We start from the raw sequence: 19,853 nt of genomic DNA, 5'->3' as shown, positions 1-19,853 counted from the left end.
TGGTGGGGCCCTGGGACATCCTGCTGAAGGAGCAAAGAGGACGCAGAAGGAGTGTGCTGAAGATGATTCCATTTTCTTTTAAATGGTAACAAAAACATCTCTGCATTTTTTCCCACGTGCCCATTCAACCAAATAAGCACACTGTGAGGAAGGAAGGTTGTGGGGAATGACAAGGCCTCTGCTGACTTCATTTTCTACAGTGTGACCTTCACACCTCATTACACAGGCTCCAGAGCACTGCAGGAGGGGCCTCCAGGGCCAGCTGCCACCCACAGGGTTGATGTGAGGACCCCCAGCCAGGAGACCCACCAAGGCCCAGTGCCCAATCAGCAGCTGGTCCCTCCTCAGCCTTGTGGCCTTGTCGGGGAGCCTCTGTGTGAGCGTGTGAGTACGTGCACACGTGCATGTGAGGCAGGCAGGATTCAGCTTAGGAAGCCCACAGGTGTGTTTCTGGGAGTTCCACAGACCCCGGGGGAACCTGCTGTGGCCGACAGTGAGAATAAAGGGCAGGTCTGCTCCATGTCCCGGGACAGCCCAGGGCCCCAGAGGAAACTGTGTCTCTGTCTAGGCCGTGTGGAAGGGGCCAAGAAGAGAACTTTTCATGTTCTTGGCTGATCCTAATGTCGTGAGAAAAAGACCCTGCACCTATTTTGGGGGGGGCTGCCCCAGGTGTTCTGCTTGGGAGGATAATCTTCGTTTGGTGAAGTCAGTTGGGAACAAAAAATATACAAAAAAATGCAACTGGAAGGAAAGATATTTTTCCTGTTCCTTATGCTGAGGTCTGACTATATTTCTGGCCGACTTGTTTATTTAAAGCCTGAGCATTCTTTAGAGGACAGCAAGAGGGAAGACCCAGCCTGGCTCCTCTCCGGCTCAGGCATCTCCCCTCCCTCCTGTCCTCTGTCCCCTCTCTCCTCCGTCGGTCACACGCTTTTCCCTTTGCCTCTGCTTTCCCCTTTCGGGTACTAGAGTCGCGGGGCATCTGGCATAAGGGGCAAAGCCGACTCCCTCTGTCCTCAAAGAGCTCGACGCTGGGAACAGGCTCTGTGCTGCTGGGTGTCGTGGGGCCCCACCTGCACCTGGGCTTTGGATCCCGAGACTCCAGGCCACTTGTTGGGTTTCCCTCAGCCCAGTTTCCTTGTCTGTGAAATGGGGCAACAGCTCTTTTAAAGGTGAATGAGTGTTCACCCACAGTGTCCTCAGAAACAGCCTGGCATTTAGAGGAGGCTCTGTGCAGTGTGCGGGAGGCCAGGCCCTCCCAGTGGGGCAGCCACGCTGGCTCAAATCCACTCTGCCTCGGAGGTTCTGGGCACTCCTCTCGGGTTGAAGTGGTAGGGGAGAGTAGAGAGCTGCTGCTCCAGGCCAGCACCCAGTCCCGAGGGCCACCACTTTCTATGTCGCAGGTCCTCCAGGGTCGGCCGGGGTCTACTGAGGGTCTGTTGTGTGTCCTGAGGGTCTGTCGAGGGTCCTAAAGGTCTATCGAGGATCACTGCTTTCTATGTCTCGGGTCCTGAGGGTCTGTCATGGGTCATTGGTTTCTACATCGCAGGTCCGTTGAGGGTCCGTCGTGGGTCCTGAGAGTCAGTCATGGGTCCTAAGGGTCTGTCATGGGTCACTGCTTTCAATGTTATGGGTCCGTTGAGGGTCTGTCATGGGTCCCAGTGGTCCTCTGAGTGTCTGTCGAGGGTGACTGCTTTCTTCATGAAGAGCTAAGGGCAGGAGGATCTGCAGAGTGAAGCCTGAAACCCTCTTGGTGAGAGAATCTGACACTGTCCTCACACTTCTTATGGCCGTTGACCACCGTTATACATGTGGGGAGACCCTCTTCCCGGGCCAGGAACTCCAGGGGCCCAACTCCACCTGGGGACAGGGGCTTGCCAGGTGAAGAATCTTGTTTTTAATTTTGTTATCATAGCAAACCTGATTCACAGGCATCACACACCAGCTTATCCCCAGAGGCACATTTCCTGCATGAAGACGACGAGGGGCTATGAAACAGCTGACGTCTGTGTGGTTATAAACGGCATTACTACCTTAAAACTAAGTTAATTCAAATCTGTGCCAGCAGACAGACCTACCCAAGTCTAGTGCTCCTGGTTCCTTCAGAAGAACCTTGGTAGTGAGGGTCTTGGGTCGAGAGTGAGGTACCAGGGGCATGAATCCTTCATAAAGATACTGAGCATGTGGAGTGCTCTGGGCCAGCAGGGATGTGCTTGGTAGAACGGCCTGCATGTAGGAGGCGCTCAACAACACTTGCTACGTTAAACTGACTTGATTAGGTGCTAGATAACCACCAATAACCACCATAAATACAGCCGAGGGGAGGGCGTAGGTGGAGTGAAACATCCTATACTGCATTTGTAGGAACTAATAATGAAGATTATCCTCAGATCAAAGAGTTGGACCCAAGATATTCATAGACATGCAACTGGGTTCACAATCAGGTTTTGCATGGAATTTACCCATGACACAGATCAAGTTCTTCCAGCAATCTGGAAGGAAGTTTTTACTACTCAGAATCTAGGAGATTCAGATAGAAAGCAACAGAGTTGTGTGTGTTCATCTGTACCAAGATTTCTCAACCCAGATGTGTATGAGGAAGGGTGTGCCTTTCCTCAGTCTAGCTCCATGGGGGTCAGAGCTCAGGGCCCTTTCACTTCCCAGCCCTGAGGGTGCCTGGGACCCCCACCCTCCCTGCCTCAGTGCCACCCCCATGTCTCAGCGCCAGCTGGGCCTGCTCTGGCCCCAGCCTCTCTGCCAGACTCTCTGTTTCTCAGCCAGGGACCCTGCACCAGCACTGAGACGTTCTCATCGTGAGAAGGGGGAACAGAGACAAAGGGACAAGAGAGTGGGACCCTGTGGTGGGGACAGCCTTACCCAGGAGGACGGCTGGTTGGGACAGTGCAACGTGCCTGAACTGGAGTAGAGAACGTCGTCCTTGACCAGCACTGAGATGGCTCTCAGGATGAAGGACAGGAATAGGTTCAGATGGATGTAATTCCTGGTGCAGTGCAGCTTCCTGAGGTGGGGCAGTGGGGGAGAGAGGAATTGGTGGGGGAAGGGGAGGGAGGGAGAGAGAACCAGACAGAGATGAGAAACTCATACTATGATCAGAGAAGCACAGAAAAATAAAAGAGTTGAGGGCATGAAGCAGATTTCACCATGAATGGCAACTGCAATTTGCTGTGGCAGAGAAAAATGAAAAAGCTCTGTTAAGAATTTTTTTTGAGATAATAAAAGTGGATGAGATGAAGAAATGTTTTTAGCAAATACATATTGAATTTGATAACAAGTTTCCTATCAACAATTAAAAAACTGTTAAAATCCCAACAAAGGAGGTCAGTGTAAATGGTGGTGTAGGGACCATTCAAGAAACAACAACGACAACAACAAAGATACTCAAAGGCTTATGGCAACCAAGGCTTATGGCAACCAAGTGAACCCTTAGTCGGGGGGAAAGGCCCTGAACAGGCAGAGAGCATGCTGTATTTAGTTCACCTTTTGTCCACCCCACCCCAACATGGTGGTCATTTTGAAGACAGAAGCCCATGTTACTATTGTGGGTACTTGGTCCTGGAGGAGTTTCATAAACCCAAGGAATTGTGTTTGTTTTGACCTTTCTGTGGGTTCTGGACAAAAGACTCGGAATCCTCAGGCTGAGAAGTGGTTTTGCAGACATGCTGGAAGCTGAACGAATAAGCTCCTGCCACCTCAGGAAATACTTGGCAGTGGAAGCAAAAAACAGGCCCTCTGATAGCCTGAGTGAGAATCTTGGAGAATAAGGGCTTCAAGAAGCTCTCACACGAAGTGGGGAACCTAGAAATCCAGGTGCACGTTCAGGGCAGAAAGGACCAGAGAATCCCACAAGCTGTTATCTCAGGCTGCTCCTTAGGCTCAGCACAAGCAGGCGGTGAGGGCTAAGGCAGAGCTGCAAACAGGCTGGCTAAGCACTGAAGGAGTGCTCCCAACACAGAGCCAGCCTACAAAGGCCTAGAGAGGGCACTTTTGCTTTTCTTTCAGTTTTTTATCTCTTTGACTCCAGGTGTGTGTGGAAATCTCTGTCAAATAACTAGCTGATGACTGAGCTAAAAGTACATAAAGTCTTCAGAGACCACTAAAGACCAAGAGTCTTTATAAAAATAGCTTAGAAAATCCCTAAACAAACAACCACAACCCGCAGCAAGAAACAACAAATCCTAGGGGGGGAGAATGTGATTCCAGAGTCATCACATCAGAATATGCAAAATGCCCAGTTTCAACAAAAAATATAAAGCAAAAAAAAAAAAAAAAAAAGGGAGAGAGAGAAAATATGGCCCACTTATAGGAGAAAAAAAATGAATCAACAAAAATTATCCCTGAGGCATCACATGAAATAGATTTATCTTAAGTTTCTGACTTAAGGTCGTAGGTAACAACTTTAAATAAAGTGTCTTAAATATGCTTAAAAAGCAAAAACAAACAAACAAACAAAAAAACTCACAAAAAACCACCAACCCCCCCCCCAAAACAATAACCAAAAAAACAAAACAAAACAAAACCTAAAACAAAAAATCATGGACAAATAAAGGAAACTATGAGAACAATGTCTTAACACATAGACAATATTGATAAAAGAGACAGAAATTACAAAAAGTAACCATGTAGAAATTTTGGAGCTGAAATGCACAACTGAACTAAAAGATTCACTGGGGGAAGCCAAAGCAGTTTTTTTTTCCTTTTTTTTGAGACAAAATCTCATTCTGTCACCCAAGCTGGAGCGCAATGGCGCAATCTCGGCTCACTGTAACCTCTGCCTTCCTGATTCAAGTGATTCTCCTGCCTCAGCCTTCTGAGTAGCAGGGATTACAGGCACCTGCCACCACGCCCAGCTGATTTTGTATTTTTAGTAGAGATAGGGTTTCACAATATTGGCTAGGCTCAAACCTCTGACCATATGTGATCGACCTGCCTTGACCTCCCAAAGTGCTGGGATTTCAGGCGTGAGCCACCGCACCCGGTCTGGATTTGAGCAGGCAAAATAAGTCATCTGTGAACTTGCAGTGAGGTCAAATGAAATTATCCAGTCTGAGGAGCAGAAAGAAAAGAAAGAATGAAGGAAAACGAGGAGAGCCCAAGAGCCTAAGAGATTTGTGGAATTCCATCAAGTGCACCAGCATATGCATCGGGGAGTGCCAAAATGACCATCCTGAAGTCATGCGGAATTACGAGGGATCCTGAACGGCCAAAACAATCTTAAAAAGAACAAAGCTGAAGAACTCACCGTCTCAATTTCAAACTTACTACAGACTACAAATAGTGTGGCACTGCATATAGATCAACGGTATAGAACTGAGAGTCCAGAATAAACCTACACAACTATGGCCATTTGATTTTTGACAAGGGTGCCAAGGACATTCAATAGGGAAAGAACAGTCTTTTTAATGATTGGTGCTGTGATGACTAGATGTCCATATGTAAAATCATACAGCTGGACCCCTACCTCACAGCATATTAAAAATTACTCAGAATGAATCAATGACCTAAACATAAGAGCTAAAACCATAAAACTCTTCTGAAAAAACATAGGAGCTTAAATATTCATGACCTTTGGATTTCCTGTGTACTTGTGGTGTCAGCCACAAGTCTATTAGGCTCTATTGGATTCCTTATGTTCTTATGCATGATACCAAAAGCACAGCAAGAAAACAACAGAAAAAGTGGACTTCATCAACATTGAAAACTTTCACGTATTAAAGGACATTACTAAGAGAGTTCAAAGAAAACCTACAGAATGGGAGAAAATGTCTAGAAATTATATATCTGATAAGGATTAGTATCCAAAATACACAAAGAACTCTTACAACTCAACAACCAAAACCCAATTAGAAAATAGGCAAAAACTCGACTATTGATTTCTCCAAAGAAGATATACAAATGGTCAATAAGCACATAAAACCATAATGTGACATCACTGCATACCACTAGGATGGCAATAGTAATAATAATAATAAATTAAGAAAACAAAATAAAAAGTATTGGATGGGTGTGAAGAAACTGGCACCCTCATATATTGCTCGTGGAAATGTAAAATGGTACAGTCGTTGTGGAAAGCAGTTGGGTGGTTTCTCAACACAGAATTACAATATGTCCCAGAATTTCACTTGTAGGTATGCACCCCAAAGAGTTGGAAACAAGTATTCAAACAAAACATGTACATGAATGTTCACGGCAGCTCTATTCACAACAGGCAAATGGTGGAACAGTTCAAATGTCCGTGAGCAGATGAATGGATACACAAAATGTGGCATATCCACACAACTAAATACTATTCAACCATAAAGAGGCATGGAGTACTGACGTGGATGGAACTTGGAAACATTATGCTAAGTAAAGACACCAGTCACAAAAGGCCACATACTGTATGATGCATCCAGAGGAGGCAATTCCATAGAGAAGGCAGATTCTGGTTTCCAGGAGCTGGGGGGGATGGGGAGTGACTGCCTGATGCATAGGAGGCTTCCTTTTGGGACAACAGGAAGTTCAGGAACTAGATAATGGTGATAGTTACACAACACTGTGAAGGTGCTTAATGCCAAGGAATTGTGTACCTTAAGATGGCACAAATGGTAAATTTTGTGTTATGGGTATTTTACCACAAATTTTGAAAATCCACCCTAACCCTCAAATTTTTAAACAATTATGGCCAGCTATAAAACAATTTGGATTCTTGCATAAAAAAGAAAAATAATTTTTATCCAAAAGGATGTTAAATTTTTATTTCCTTTATGGAAATTTTGTTAGAGAAATATAAAGAACAGACTAAGAAAGATATTTTACAAAAAGTGAAAATTTTCAATTAAGCCAAACTATTGCCCACAGAGTACAAGCCCTTTCTAACATTATTAAAGATCCTGGGCCAGGTGCGGTGACTCATGCCTGTAATCCCAGCACTTTGGGGGGCCGAGGCACGTGGATTACCTGAGGTCAGGAGTTCAAGACCAGCCTGATCAACATGGTGAAACCTTGTCTCTACTAAAAATACAAAAATTAGCCTGGCTTGGTGGTGGGTGCCTGTAATTCCAGCTACTTGGGAGGCTGAGGCAGAAGAATCGCTTGAACCTGGGAGGCAGAGGTTGAGACTGAACCCAGGTGCTTGAACTCAGGAGCCAAGATTGCGCCATTGCGCTCCAGCCTGGGCAACACGAGCGAAATTTTGTCTCAAAAAAAAAAAAAATGATAAAGTATCCTTTAATTTAAAACTTGAAAACTTGCAAGTACTTCTCTTTGGTTTTTGATGAGTTGTGTGGTTAAGAGACACTCACTGGACAATTAATATTTTGAATTCTTTAATTTCAGAGGAATTCCAAATTTATAAACAAATGTCAATTGATGGCCTAAAAATTAGAAACTATGGTGTAAATATTTTGTCATAGTTTCCATTTGTCAAAGAATTCAGTTATATATGAAAAAACTAGTTTCTATTATGACAGACACTGCTCCAGCGATGGCAGGTCAAAAATCTGAATTTACTGCAATTCATCTGGAATTTAAAACAAGGGACAGATATTTCCATTATTGCTTCATTCCACTGTATAATACTGTTGAAAGTATTTGTGTTCCATTTTATGAAGCAGACTCTAGAAAAACCATCAAGAATGGAGTTGTTAATTTTGAACAACCAAATAAAACCTTCTCACAAAAAACTCTCTGTCCTGTTGGCTCTTCTGTTGGCTTCTTCCAAACATTTAAAGAAGATACAACATCTTATCTAACCTAAACTACTCCAAAAACAGAAAAGAGAAAACACTTTCCTCTTCACTTTATGGGCCAGCACCTAACCTCACCAGATTGACTCATGGGAAAGGAAAACAATAGATCAATTTCATGAATGTAGATGCGAAAATTCTCAACAAAATATTAGCAAACTGAGTTCAGCTATATATTAAAAACATAATATATCAAAACCACATAGGGTTAATTTAGGAATGAGAAGTGGATTTAACATTAGAAAATCTATTCATGTAATATTTCAAATTAAATGAACAAATGATAAAAACCATATGTATATACATAAAAATCATGGTAAAATTCAAAAGCCATTCATGACCAAACACTCTCAGAAAACTGGCAATTAAGAAGAACTTTCTTAATTTGGTAAAAGGTATCTTAAAAATATCTACAGCAAACATTATGCTTATAGGGAAGTATGGAAAGCTTTCACTCTGAGTTCAGAAATAAGAAAATGTTTGCTATCACCACTTCTATTCAACATTGTACTTCACAAACAGCACGAATTACACATAGAAAAATCCAAGTGAATTTATGGAATAATTAAAGAATTCATAAAGGAATTTAGCAAGGTTGCTGAAGCAAGAGTTTTTTTTTTTTTTTTTTCCCTTCTGAGACAGGGTCTTACTCTGTCATCCAGACTGGTCTCAAATTCCTAGGCTCAAGCAATCCTCCTGCCTTGACCCAAAGTGCTGGGATTATAGGCATGAGCCACTGTACCTAGCCTTTGAAGCAAGATTAATATACTAAAATCAATTCTTTTTCAAGAAACAATTAGAAATGGAATTTAACAAAATATTTATAATAGCATAAACAAATACCTAGGAATGACTATTAAATTATGTATAAGACTTCCACTCAGAAAATCATAAAGCACTGAGAGAAATTAAAGAAAACCAAAACAAATGGAAGGATCTACTATGATCACAGGTTGGATGATTCAAAATTAGAATGATGTCCTGTCTATCCAAGCTAATCTACAGATACAATGCAATACCAGGTGAAATTGCAATAGAATTTTTGTTTGTTTGTTTGTTTGTTTTTTTGAAAGTGTCTTGCTCTGTTGCCCAGGCTGGAGTGCAGTGGTGTGATCATGGCTCACTGCAGCCTCAACCTGGGCTCAAGTGCCCACCATGGCCAGCTAATTTTAAATATTGTTGTAGAGACTGTAGAGACGGGGTCTCTCTATGTTGTCCTGGCTTGTCTTGAACTCCTGAACACAAGCAATCATCCTGCCTTGGCCTCCCAAAGTGCTGGGATCGCAGGTGTAAGCCACTGCATCCAGTCTGATTTTGCAAAATGGCAATTGACATTAAAAGTTCATTTTTAAGACTTGATTTTTAAAATACACATGTAAGTACAAATGCCCAAGCTCTTCCTAATTAAAAAAAAAAAAAAAAAGTTGATGGACTCGGACTTGTAGGAATAAAGACTTATTAAAGGCACGGAAATTATAATAAACAGAAACAGTGCAATGATAGAAGGTCGAAGGAGCAGAACTGGGACTTGAGGCCCCTACACATGCCACTGCCTGCTCTGTGAAGAGAAGCATTGCAGGCCACAGAAGCTCCTTCCCGTATTCACTCCTGGACAATGGGATACACATGCTGAAAGCCCTAAAGAAACTTCACCCTGCTTCACACCATAGCAGAAATAAATCCCAGGTGAATTATGGACAGAAACATGAAAAGTTAAAATAATAACATCTCTAGATGATAAAAAAAAAAAGAACATGGCAAAGATTTCTTAAGAGGACTCAAGAAACAATGACTTAAAGAAACAAATGTTAAATGAGCTCCATTAACATTAAGAGCTTCTGTTTATCCAAAGACCATGAAGAGAGCTTAAACCCAATCACAGAGCCGCAGACAAAATCCATAATACATAAGGCTCTAAGACTCCTAAACATCGACTTAAATAGAGGGAGAGACCAAATAGAAAAATAAGCAAACTCATTTTGAAATGGCACTTTAAAAAAAGCAAGATTTTGAAATGTATGAACTCATTTTCCAGCAGGGAAATCAGAGAAATGTAAATTAAAACACCGTTCTGTGTTATTATAGACCCACAAGAATGGCTAAAGGCTTAAAAATGGACAATACCAATCCACCAGGGAAATCAGGGAAATGTAAATTAAAACACCATTCTATGTTATTAAAGACCCACAAGAATGGCTGAAGGCTTAAAAATGGACAATACCAAATGGAGGCAAGGGTGTGGTGCAAACGGAAGCCTCCTGCACTGTTGGTGGGTGTGTACACTGGTAACACTGGTAACCACTTTGGAAATTACTTGGCATATTTATGGGGTATACTTTGATGCTTTGATACATATCTATGTGGTATAATGATCCCATCAGGCTATTAGCATATCTACTGGCAGTGTTTAGGAAGACTGACTCTATGTATAGCCTATGACCAGTAAATATAAAATAAACACAAATGTAAATATAAATGTGTGTACATATACACACACATACCTAAAGTAACATGTGCATCTGTGCATGAGATGATGACTAAGAATATAACAGCAGCATTATTTGTTATGCCTCAAACTGAGTAACCCATATGTCCATGAACAGTTGATTGGATAAATACATTTTTTTTTGAGTGGAATACTATACAGCAAGAAAATAAAACATGGTAACTACATGCAACAACATGGATGAACTTCCTTGCAAAATGCTGAGTGAAAGAATACAGAGACCAGGAGTTCCTTTCGCATGATTCCGAGGTAACGTTTTCAAAAAGAGAGAAAAGTTGTCTCTGGTGCCAGAACTGTGAATAACGACTGCTTTTCAGAAGGGAGGTGGGGTGGACACAGGGTGGCTGCTGGGTCCCTGGTGAGAGTCGTGTCCCACATCTTAATCTGGTGCTGTGTTCGCTTGGTTAACATGTGTTCTGCATGTGTACTGCATTAGCAAATGTTTATTTTAGCATATGTAACACTGCCACAGAGCCTTAGTAAGCAAAGAATTGTAAACATGCTCTGAATTTTCTCTGTCTCTTGGGAGCAATTCCAAAGCTGCATGGCCACTGCACCAGGCTCATGCACCTGTGCTGCTCCCTCTGGCTTCTTTCCTCAACGCCCTTTCCTCAGAAGGCAAATGTCCCCCACCAGTGCCATTTTGCTTCCCACTGATCATCTCATTGGCTGCGTTTATCTCTCCAAATTACCTTTTCCCCTCTGTTATTTTCTTTTTCTCCTTCCCTTTCTCTCCCACCTTATGTGTTTCTGTGGAGTGGGGTTGGCACTCACAGCCATCGCTCAGAGATGAGCACGCTTTTGGTCCAGTTAGCAAGCCATCCAAACACACGTTTGCTGGGTTTCTCAGTGATATTCTTCATTACTCACTGTTCATTTTAAATTTTCACTTCCATGTATGGATCTGCCAATGGGCAATGGAGGTAGCGGAAAGTGTGGCTTCCGGAAAGGGGGAGGACAGGAGTCTGCTTATTAGCAATGGTGGGAAAGGATTTTGGAGGCCACGTCCATCTGACAGAGACAGAGGTGCAGGCTGCAGTGATGAGAGCCTGGGTTGAAATCAGGGCTCTGCATGCACCAGCTCAGCAACCTGCAATGTCCAGTGACCTTCCTGGGGCTGCACTCTCCACCTGGAGAAACTGGGTCAGTGTCAGTACTTACCTGATGATGTTAACATCTGTAAAGTACTTGGCACAGTGCATGTTAGCAGTTACAGCTGTACCTCGGTGTCCACAGGGGATTGGGTCCAATCCCCCTCCCCCAACCTTGCCCCCCTTACCCCATGCCAAAATCCATGAATGTGCAAATCCCACATTTGGCCCTTCAGGACCCACGGATACATGAAGCTGGCCCTCCGTATCTGTAGGCTTCTCATCCTGAGAATAGGCTATATTTCTGATCTGTGGTTGAATCCGTCGATACAGAGGGCTGACCGTATTGAAAAACATTCTCAGAGAAGTGGACCATGCAGTTCAAACCCATGTTGTTTGAGAAGCAACTGTGCTGTGGTCCCTGCTGGACTGACATGAACTGGAGCCATCTCTGTCAGTCCCTGGGTCATAGGGGCAGCTGTCACCGTAGGATGACTCCTCCACAAAGCTGGTCATGCATTTGTTGTGAGAGTCAACGCTGCACTTTGGGACGTGTTCTAAGAAATAAGTAGCTCCATTTCCCGTGTATAAAATAAGAACATGGCTACTGAAGGCTTTCTTGGCTTATGGGGCTATTTTGGAGAAGAAATGTTCAATGCCTGCAAAGCATTCTGCTTCCCGGGTATAATTACTGAGACAATGGAGCACGTTATTTTTATAATTCGGACTTTAGAATCGACAGACTCTCACAGCTCTCAAGAAGTGGCACTGGACCCTGCTTCTGACAGAAGGACGTGGGATAAGCCCCAAGTCGAGAGATGCACACCATCTCTGGATGCTTTTTCTGGCAAATATCACACACGTGGCCACCAGCAGAATGACATCCAACATAGACATGCACTTTTTTCAGCTCAGAAGTTCCACAGGCAGGTGACTAATGATGCCCACAGATGGAGGAATGTATTCTGTGCCCTAAAGAATCAGTGTTCATAGGCGGGATAATTCCCAACGCTCTTGGGTTGCCTAATTAATTATGTCACACTGTACATATGTGAAGGAAATGGATGTGTGTAAAAAATAAGGATTGTTCAATATAGGGAAATAAGATAAAATTTTCAGATTTAATTACCCTGGGTCAGCTTACCTCCTTAAAGTTTTCCTCTCTTTCTTCTCTTTAGCAACTTGAAAATTTAAACATATATAGTAAAATATTATACTCTGTAAAATATAGAGTATAATAGAACAAATATTAATATTGTACCAGCTTTTAAAAATAATTAGAATATGATAGGCCTTCCTCACACTTTTCAAAGTGCAGCCCTGTATTAAAGGTAGACTTATTCTTTCTGAGAATTGCCAACCATAGTTGAGATGCCTGAACAATAAAAAACATAACTCAATTACATTTGCTGGGTTTCTTAGCTGGATTCTCAACCACTCCTAACTTGTTTATTTTACTTTCAAGTATGGATCTCCTAATGGACTGTTGTTAGGGTCTAGAAACATTCCATTTGTTATATCTTTGATTTTATCTGACATTCTGGCAAACATTTGGATTACATTTTAGCAAAGAGAAATAAAATATGTAGTGATTGATACATAGAGTAAGCTGAACAGCCTTCATTTTATTTAGTGCTAATGATATGTAAGGCAGATTTAATCCTAATTCACCAATGAGCTCTTCCTATAGAGAAACTACTGTTCTGGGACCAAACCCTCTACCCCCAACCCAAATCAAACAATGATTTGATTGGTCAAATCATCTGTACAATGTCATCATTAGTTACCAAGAGACCCCTAAAGATGCAGGTGGGCAGGGACCATCTCACCTCACTGCCAGGGAAGAGTGGGCAGCATTTAATAAGCTCTCATCACAGCCTCACGTGCCATGCTAAGCCCTTCACATCCACCGACACATCAAGTTCTCACAACAGCCCTCTGAAGGGGGCTTCTTAGTCTCCACATGTTACAGAAGCACAGACAGGTTAAGTACTTTGTTTGAGGTCACACAGCTGCTAAGAGACTGACCCAAGATTTGAACCCAGACAGTCTGACTCCACCTTCATGCTCTTAAACACATCGCAGCATCTCTAATAGAGCACCTACAGCCAAAACACAGGAGCTTCTGGATGGCAAGGGCGAGATCATATTTCTTCTGTGTTTTCCATGCATTTGCATAATGGCTAAGTATTTAATAAATGATAGCTGAGCTGAATTCCTATCCAAGGTCAGCATTATCTCTTTACATAATAAATGCAGAGTATTTAAATAAAAATGTAAATGTTAACATCATATATCATGCCAGCATTCTCCAAGGGAGTCTTATTGGCTTAGCACACAGAGGGCTCCAGGCTGGGTGGCACCTAGAAGCCCTAAATGGAAACTGCTTATCTTGTATTCTTTGCAGAATTACTAATTTCTGCTCCTTACCTGAAGAGGCACAGAATTATGCTTCCTGTTGCAAGAGACATCAGAGAGACACTGTAGCCCAGGGTATAAATGGCCTTCACCAGAATATAAAACGTGATCTACAAAGAAAGAAAATGGATCTGTAAGCTGAGGGTGACCAGCAGCACCAGACAATAGGAACGGTTCCAACATCCAGCCCTGTGCTCTGGCCATGAAGGACTCTTGCCTGCCTGGAAGGCATGAGACAGTCTCACTTTTTAATTCCACCTCCATTTTGAACCAAAAAATGACCCCCACCACTCAGAACCTCTACTTTTTTCTTATAATTCATCATGAATGACTTTGGATGGTTCGGTAAAGCACCTCTGTCTGAAGGGAACATGACCCGCCACCATCAGGGAAAGCAAAGGAAGCGCTGAGCTAAGTTCAGAAAGAGAGCTCAGTCTGTCCCTGAGGCAGCACATCCAGCTTTCTGACACTTCTGGATGAGCTCCAGTGGACACACAGGTCTGAGTATATTAAACACTATGACCTACAGGCACAGGGCGTGGTGCTCCAGACAGAGGTACTTGTCTAAGCCAGAGCCAGTTGCTGAGTTGCAGTATCTTGGGAATTTTATTTCCTTAACATTTCTTGGTTTAGCAAGGTTCATGGCTTGATACTTTTAATATCCATGAAATCATCAGGCACAGGAGGGATTCATGATCATCACTGTGGCAGAATCACTGGGAGTTCTATGACAACAGGGAATCCTACACAAAAAGAACTGGGTCCTCTAGAAGGAAAACCAGTGCTGGTCATGATAAAACCAGCAACACCTGCAGGGCATCATCATAGCTCGCCACTCCCAAAGGCTGCTTCCTGGTCTGCATTTTCTTGATAAAGCTAATTTCTATAAAATAAAGAGGGAAACAATCTACGTGTGCTTACATGATGAATTTTATTTTTGCCAAGAGGTCCTAAGTCCGTATAAGTACAACCGAACCTCACTGCTATTTTACAATACAAAATTCAAGGCAAAACTCAAAAAGTTATGCTCTTGTTTATTAGTTTGGCTCTTAATTATAACTTTGCTGTTTAATCATTATTTAGAATGTATTAACCCATTTACTTTGCATTACAGGAATCTCTTCTTGGGAACCTCGGCCCTGCTTACTTAGGACAGCTCAGAAAAGAGCACAGAGTAGTCCTGGCCAGATCCCTCTGCCTTGCTATTCCTCATCCTTCCTGACTCCACTCATGAGAAGATGTCATTAACCACCACCCTTACCTCACCTAACCACCACTCTCAACTTGCCTAACCCATACTCACTTCACCTAACCACCACCTAACCACCCTCTCACCTCACCTAACCATCACATCACTTTACCCAACCACTACCCTCACCTCACCTAACCACAAGTCTCATCTAACCCACACTCCACCTAACCATGACCCTCACCTCATCTAACCACCATTCTCAACTCATCTAACCATCTCCTTCACCTAACCATCATCTCACTTCACCTAACAATCACCTTCACTTCACCTAACCACTCTTCTCACCTCACCTAACCACCACTCTCAACTCATCTAATCCACACTCACTTCACTTACCCACCATATTCACCTCACTTAGCCATAATTCTTATCTCACCTAACTACCACCCTCACATCACCTAACAACCACTTTCATCACCTAACCACTCTCCTCACCTTATCTAGCCACCACTCTCAACTCATCCAACCCATACTCACTTCACTTACCCACCATCCTCACCTCATGGAACCCATCTTCACCTCACCTAACCACTAACCTCACCTCACCTAATCACCACCTTCACCTCACCTTACCACCACCCTCACCTCACCTAACCACCACTCTCAACTTACCTAATCCATACTCACTTCACCTAACCACCACCTTCACCTCACCTAACCACCCCTTCACCTCATCTAACCACCACCCTCACCTCACCTAATCACAAGTCTCATCTAATCCATACTCTACCTAACCATGACCCTCACCTCATCTAACCACCACTCTCAACTCATCTAACTATCTCCTTCATCTAACCACCATCTCACTTCACCTAACAATCAACTTCACCTAACCACTCTTCTCACGTCACCTAACCACCACTCTCAACTCGTCTAACCCACACTCACTTCATTTACCCACCATATTCACCTCACTTAGCCATAACTCTTTCCTCACCTGTCACCCTCACATCACCTAACAACCACTTTCATCGCACCTAACCACTCTCCTCGCCTTATCTAGCCACCACTCTCAATTCATCCAACCCATACTCACTTCACTTACCCACCACCCTCACCTCACGGAACCCATCTTCATCTCACCTAACCACTAACCTCACTTCACCTAACCACCACTCTGAACTCATCTAACACATATTCACTTCACCTAACCACAGCCTGCACCTTACCTAACCCACCCTCACCTCACCTATCAGCCACCTTCACATCACGTAACCACCACCTTCACTTTGTTGTGGAAAGCAGTTTGCTGATTTCTCAAAGAACTTAGAACTACCATTCAACCTGGCAATACCGTTACTGGGTATAAACCCAAAGGAACAGAAATCATTCTACCAAAAAGACATGCCCAGCACAGCCCTATTCACAAAGCAAAGATATGGAATCAATACGTCCCCATCAACAGTGGATTGGATAAAAAACACGTGGTACATATAGAGCATGGAACACTAGGCAGCCACAAAGACTGAAATCACATCCTTTGAAGCACCATGGAGGCAGCTGGAGGCCATCATCCTAAGCCAAATAGCACAGAAACAGAAAACCAAACACCACATGTTCTCATAAGTGGGAACAAAACATTGGGTACTCAGGGAGGAGAAATGGAGGCAGGGGGCAAGGGTTGAAAAACTTAACTGTTGGGTACTATGCTCTGTACTTGGGTGGCGGGACCAGTGAGATCGCAAACCTTAGCATCATGAAATAAATCCAGGTAACAAGCCTGCACATGTGCCCCTGAATCTAAAATAAAAGTTGGAAAAAAAAAAAAAAAAAAAGGCTGGGCTTGGTGGTTCACACCTGCAATGCCAGCACTTTGGGAAACCGAGGTGGGAGGATTGCTTGCTCCCAGGAATTTGAGACCAGCCTGGGCAACAGAATGAGAAACCGTCTCTAAAAAAATAGAAAAAATAATTAGCTGGGTGTGGTGGCGTGTGCCTGTGGTCCTCAGCTACTGGGGAGGCTGAGGTGGGAGGATCGCCGGAGCCGGGAAGGTGGAGGCTGCCTGAGCTGTGATCGCGCCACTGCCTCCAGCCTGGGTGACACAGCGAGGACCTGCCGCAAAAAAAAAAAAAAAAAAGGAAAAAAGTGAAACATAATCCATACTTCCACCCTTTCTCTCATTCAACTGGCGCCCACCAGGGTTGAGAACGTGGGAGAAGCCGACAACAGGAATGGCGGGAGGGCAAGCAGGGCGGAGTCCCGGGTCAAGCGCGGCGCGCGGCTGTGCGGAGAAGCCAGGCCGGGTCTGACGCGCCGCACCGGGAGGCGCCGCGGCTCTGGGGCCCCTGTGGGAGGGAGCGGCGGCCGCGTCAGGAGCGGATGATGGCAGGAGGGCGGGAAGCCTGGAGCCTCTAGAGGAGCCCCGTCCTGAGGAGCCTGGTCTTGGGGAGCCGGGTCCTGAGGGCCCTGCAGGGGGCGAGGTGTGGGGTCTTCCGGCGGCAGTGCGGCCATGGGGCGCCGGCGGGTGTGAAGCAGGCGAGAACGGGTCAGATCCCAACAGTGACTTGATGGCGGGGCCCGCGGGCCTTCCCGACGGAGATGGGAGGAACACAGGGCGAGGACGCCCCGAAGGCTTCAGCCCGAGCCCCGGCAAGCGGCAGCCTCAGAGGCCGGGAGGTGGGAGAGCAGCGCCAGCCTCGGGCCCGGGTCTGGGGGTCCTGGTGGGATCTGGGGTCCTGGCGGTATCTGGGGTTCCTGGCGGGTCTGAGGGCCTGGTGGGATCTGGGGGGCCTGGCGGGGCCCGGGGGGCACGGAGCACCAGGTGCTCACACCCGGCTGGGGTTCAAGAGGAAGGTCTGGGCCAGAGGCGTCCCCTGAGGCTTCCTCAGGCCCCGGCAGCACTGAGGCCCTGGGCACTCACAAGAAATTCAATGACAAAAACGGCTCAAGTGATTCTGGACCCAGAAGCCGCGCCCGGCGTGGGTGGGCGCGGAGGGAGCAGAAAGGAGGCGATGCGGCCCCTGCGGTGGGGGAGGGGCGGCCCCACGCAGGGCCAGGAGGGCGCCTTCCTCCCGCGTTTCACAGCAGCCCTGAGGGCGCCTTTTTCCCGCGTTTCACAGCAGCCCGGAGGGCGCCTTCTTCCCGCGTTTCACAGGAGCCCGGAGGGCGCCTTCTTCCCGCGTTTCACAGGAGCCAGGAGGGCGCCTTCTTCCCGCGTTTCACAGGAGGCCGGGTCCCCTGCCCCGAAGCCGCTGGGGCCTGGCTGAGGCAACCCTGCAGCTGGACCCCGTGGGCTCCAGCGGGTCCACGGAGGACCCCCGGCTGCCCCTCTGTGCAGAGCCCTCCGGGACGGGACCGTGGCAGGGAGAGATGCAGGAAGGGACGGAGACCGAGTGGAATCGGTGGCTTCTGAGTCAGCAGCGTCCGGGTTCGTTATGAGTGAGGATTCTGGCGGGGTGAAAATGGAGGAGACCAGAATTGTGGTCTCAAGTGGGGGCGGCGAGCTGGGTGTTGGGCTGAAGGTGGCAGCAGCCACCCGCTGTCGGGCGGGGCTTCGAGGTCGGCAGCAGCGGGAGCGCAGAGGCCTGAGTTTGGGTCCTGGGTGCAGTGGCACAGAGGCCGGCCAGGCTATTCTCTCACAGCCGAGCAGTTGGTGCTGAGTGAGTCCTGCTGGTCGGCGTCCAGTCCCAAGGCAGATCCAGGGCTCTCTGCTGGCCCGGCCTTCACCCCAGTCTGGCACCACGTGGCCCCGGGGCTGCCTGTGCACAGCTGTGTGCTGGGGCACCGACCCTCCCTCCTTCAGTCTCTGCAGAGGCCTCACCTGGAGGCCCGGGGTTCCATGCCTGGCAAGACAGGCTTTGATACGGTGTGGAGGAAGCTCCTGTCCCAGCTCTGCAGGGGCCTAATGTTCCCCGCGTAGACTCTGCATCTCCACCTATATTGAGAACCTGCGGACCTTCCAGATGCAGGCGGTGGGAACTCCGTGAGCCTTGGAGCCATGGTGGGCCCACTGCACGGTGCCCTGAAAGCTGGGAAGGCGGAAGTCACAAAACGGTGTTGGAACTCCACACGATTCCTCCTGAACTAAGGCTTTCTTGGCTCTCCTAAAGGCCTAATCCCTGGGGGAGTGGAAGATCTGAGAGCTGAAAGAAGTATCTGGATGTGTCTGTTTCTGAGTTGTTCTAGGACCTCAACCCCTGGATTTAGAAAGCCTTGGACAGCGTCATGCTGCTGTTCCTTCTGCCTGCCCATCTCCCTCCTTTCCCTCCCCTGCAGTGGCTGCTGCAGGAGGCACCTGCAGGAGACGGGGGCAGGAGGGCAGTCACCCCAGGTTCTGCCCCCCACCCAGGCTCTGGCCCTCCTTGGCTGCTCAAAATACCGCTCTTGCCAAGCCCTGGTGTCTGGGGTCCCTTCCCTGCCCCTCTGGCCAGGGTTCTGGCTTCCTGTGGCTGGTGAGTGAAGGCTGCACAGTTCTCACAGGGCTCCTTGATTGCCCAGACCTCTGTAAGGATTCTCTGCATTTAAGCTCTTTTCAGTTTTATCCTTGGCATGTGCCAGCAGTGTCCTGTTTGAACCCCGAATTGACACACTGTTCCTTGCATGTACAATAACATTTTTTATGAACTACAATCCCCATAAAAAGATCATCAGATTGACCAGGAAAATTTTTCAACACTAAAGTTTTAGAACTTGAGATCGCACAAGAAACGAGAAGACATCAGGGACACAGTTATTGAAAGCGCTTTGCACGTCCTGTTTCAGAAACCCTCCACCCAGAAAGTACCCTGGTTTCTCTGTGGTGCCCCTGGCCCACCTGTGGTTGCATTCTCGACCACAGTGTCCACTACGAAGTGCTCAGGGCTGACCCACACATTGCATTTAGGGAATGAAAGAAGCCACAC

The 19,853-nt window shown here is 46.1% G+C and overlaps 1 protein-coding gene across 9 annotated transcripts in view; it reads right to left on the bottom strand.

The window, feature by feature from the left end:
- The window catches only part of VIPR2 (vasoactive intestinal peptide receptor 2), a 102,231-nt gene that overhangs the window by 9,553 nt on the left and 72,825 nt on the right, over nt 1-19,853 (bottom strand). For 3 of the 9 annotated variants that reach the window (XR_004432805.1, XR_004432803.1, XR_004432804.1), the window contains exons 5-7: nt 18,773-18,980; nt 13,773-13,870; nt 2,878-3,019 (exon numbers count right to left, since the gene is read on the bottom strand). Coding sequence is in view for 6 of the 9 variants with exons in the window: in XM_033192634.1 (XP_033048525.1) it covers nt 13,773-13,870; nt 18,773-18,980 (306 nt within the window). In the remaining 3 variants the exon portion in view is untranslated. The remainder of the gene's footprint in view (nt 1-2,877; nt 3,020-13,772; nt 13,871-18,772; nt 18,981-19,853) is intronic. The other 6 variants (XM_033192634.1, XM_033192636.1, XM_033192632.1 and 3 more) reach the window with 2 other exon arrangements.

This window comes from Trachypithecus francoisi, unplaced genomic scaffold (assembly GCF_009764315.1).
Source record: "Trachypithecus francoisi isolate TF-2019V2 unplaced genomic scaffold, Tfra_2.0 Lachesis_group4, whole genome shotgun sequence".
Lineage (NCBI taxonomy): Eukaryota > Metazoa > Chordata > Mammalia > Primates > Cercopithecidae > Trachypithecus > Trachypithecus francoisi.
This window is presented reverse-complemented; position numbering and strand designations above follow the sequence as displayed.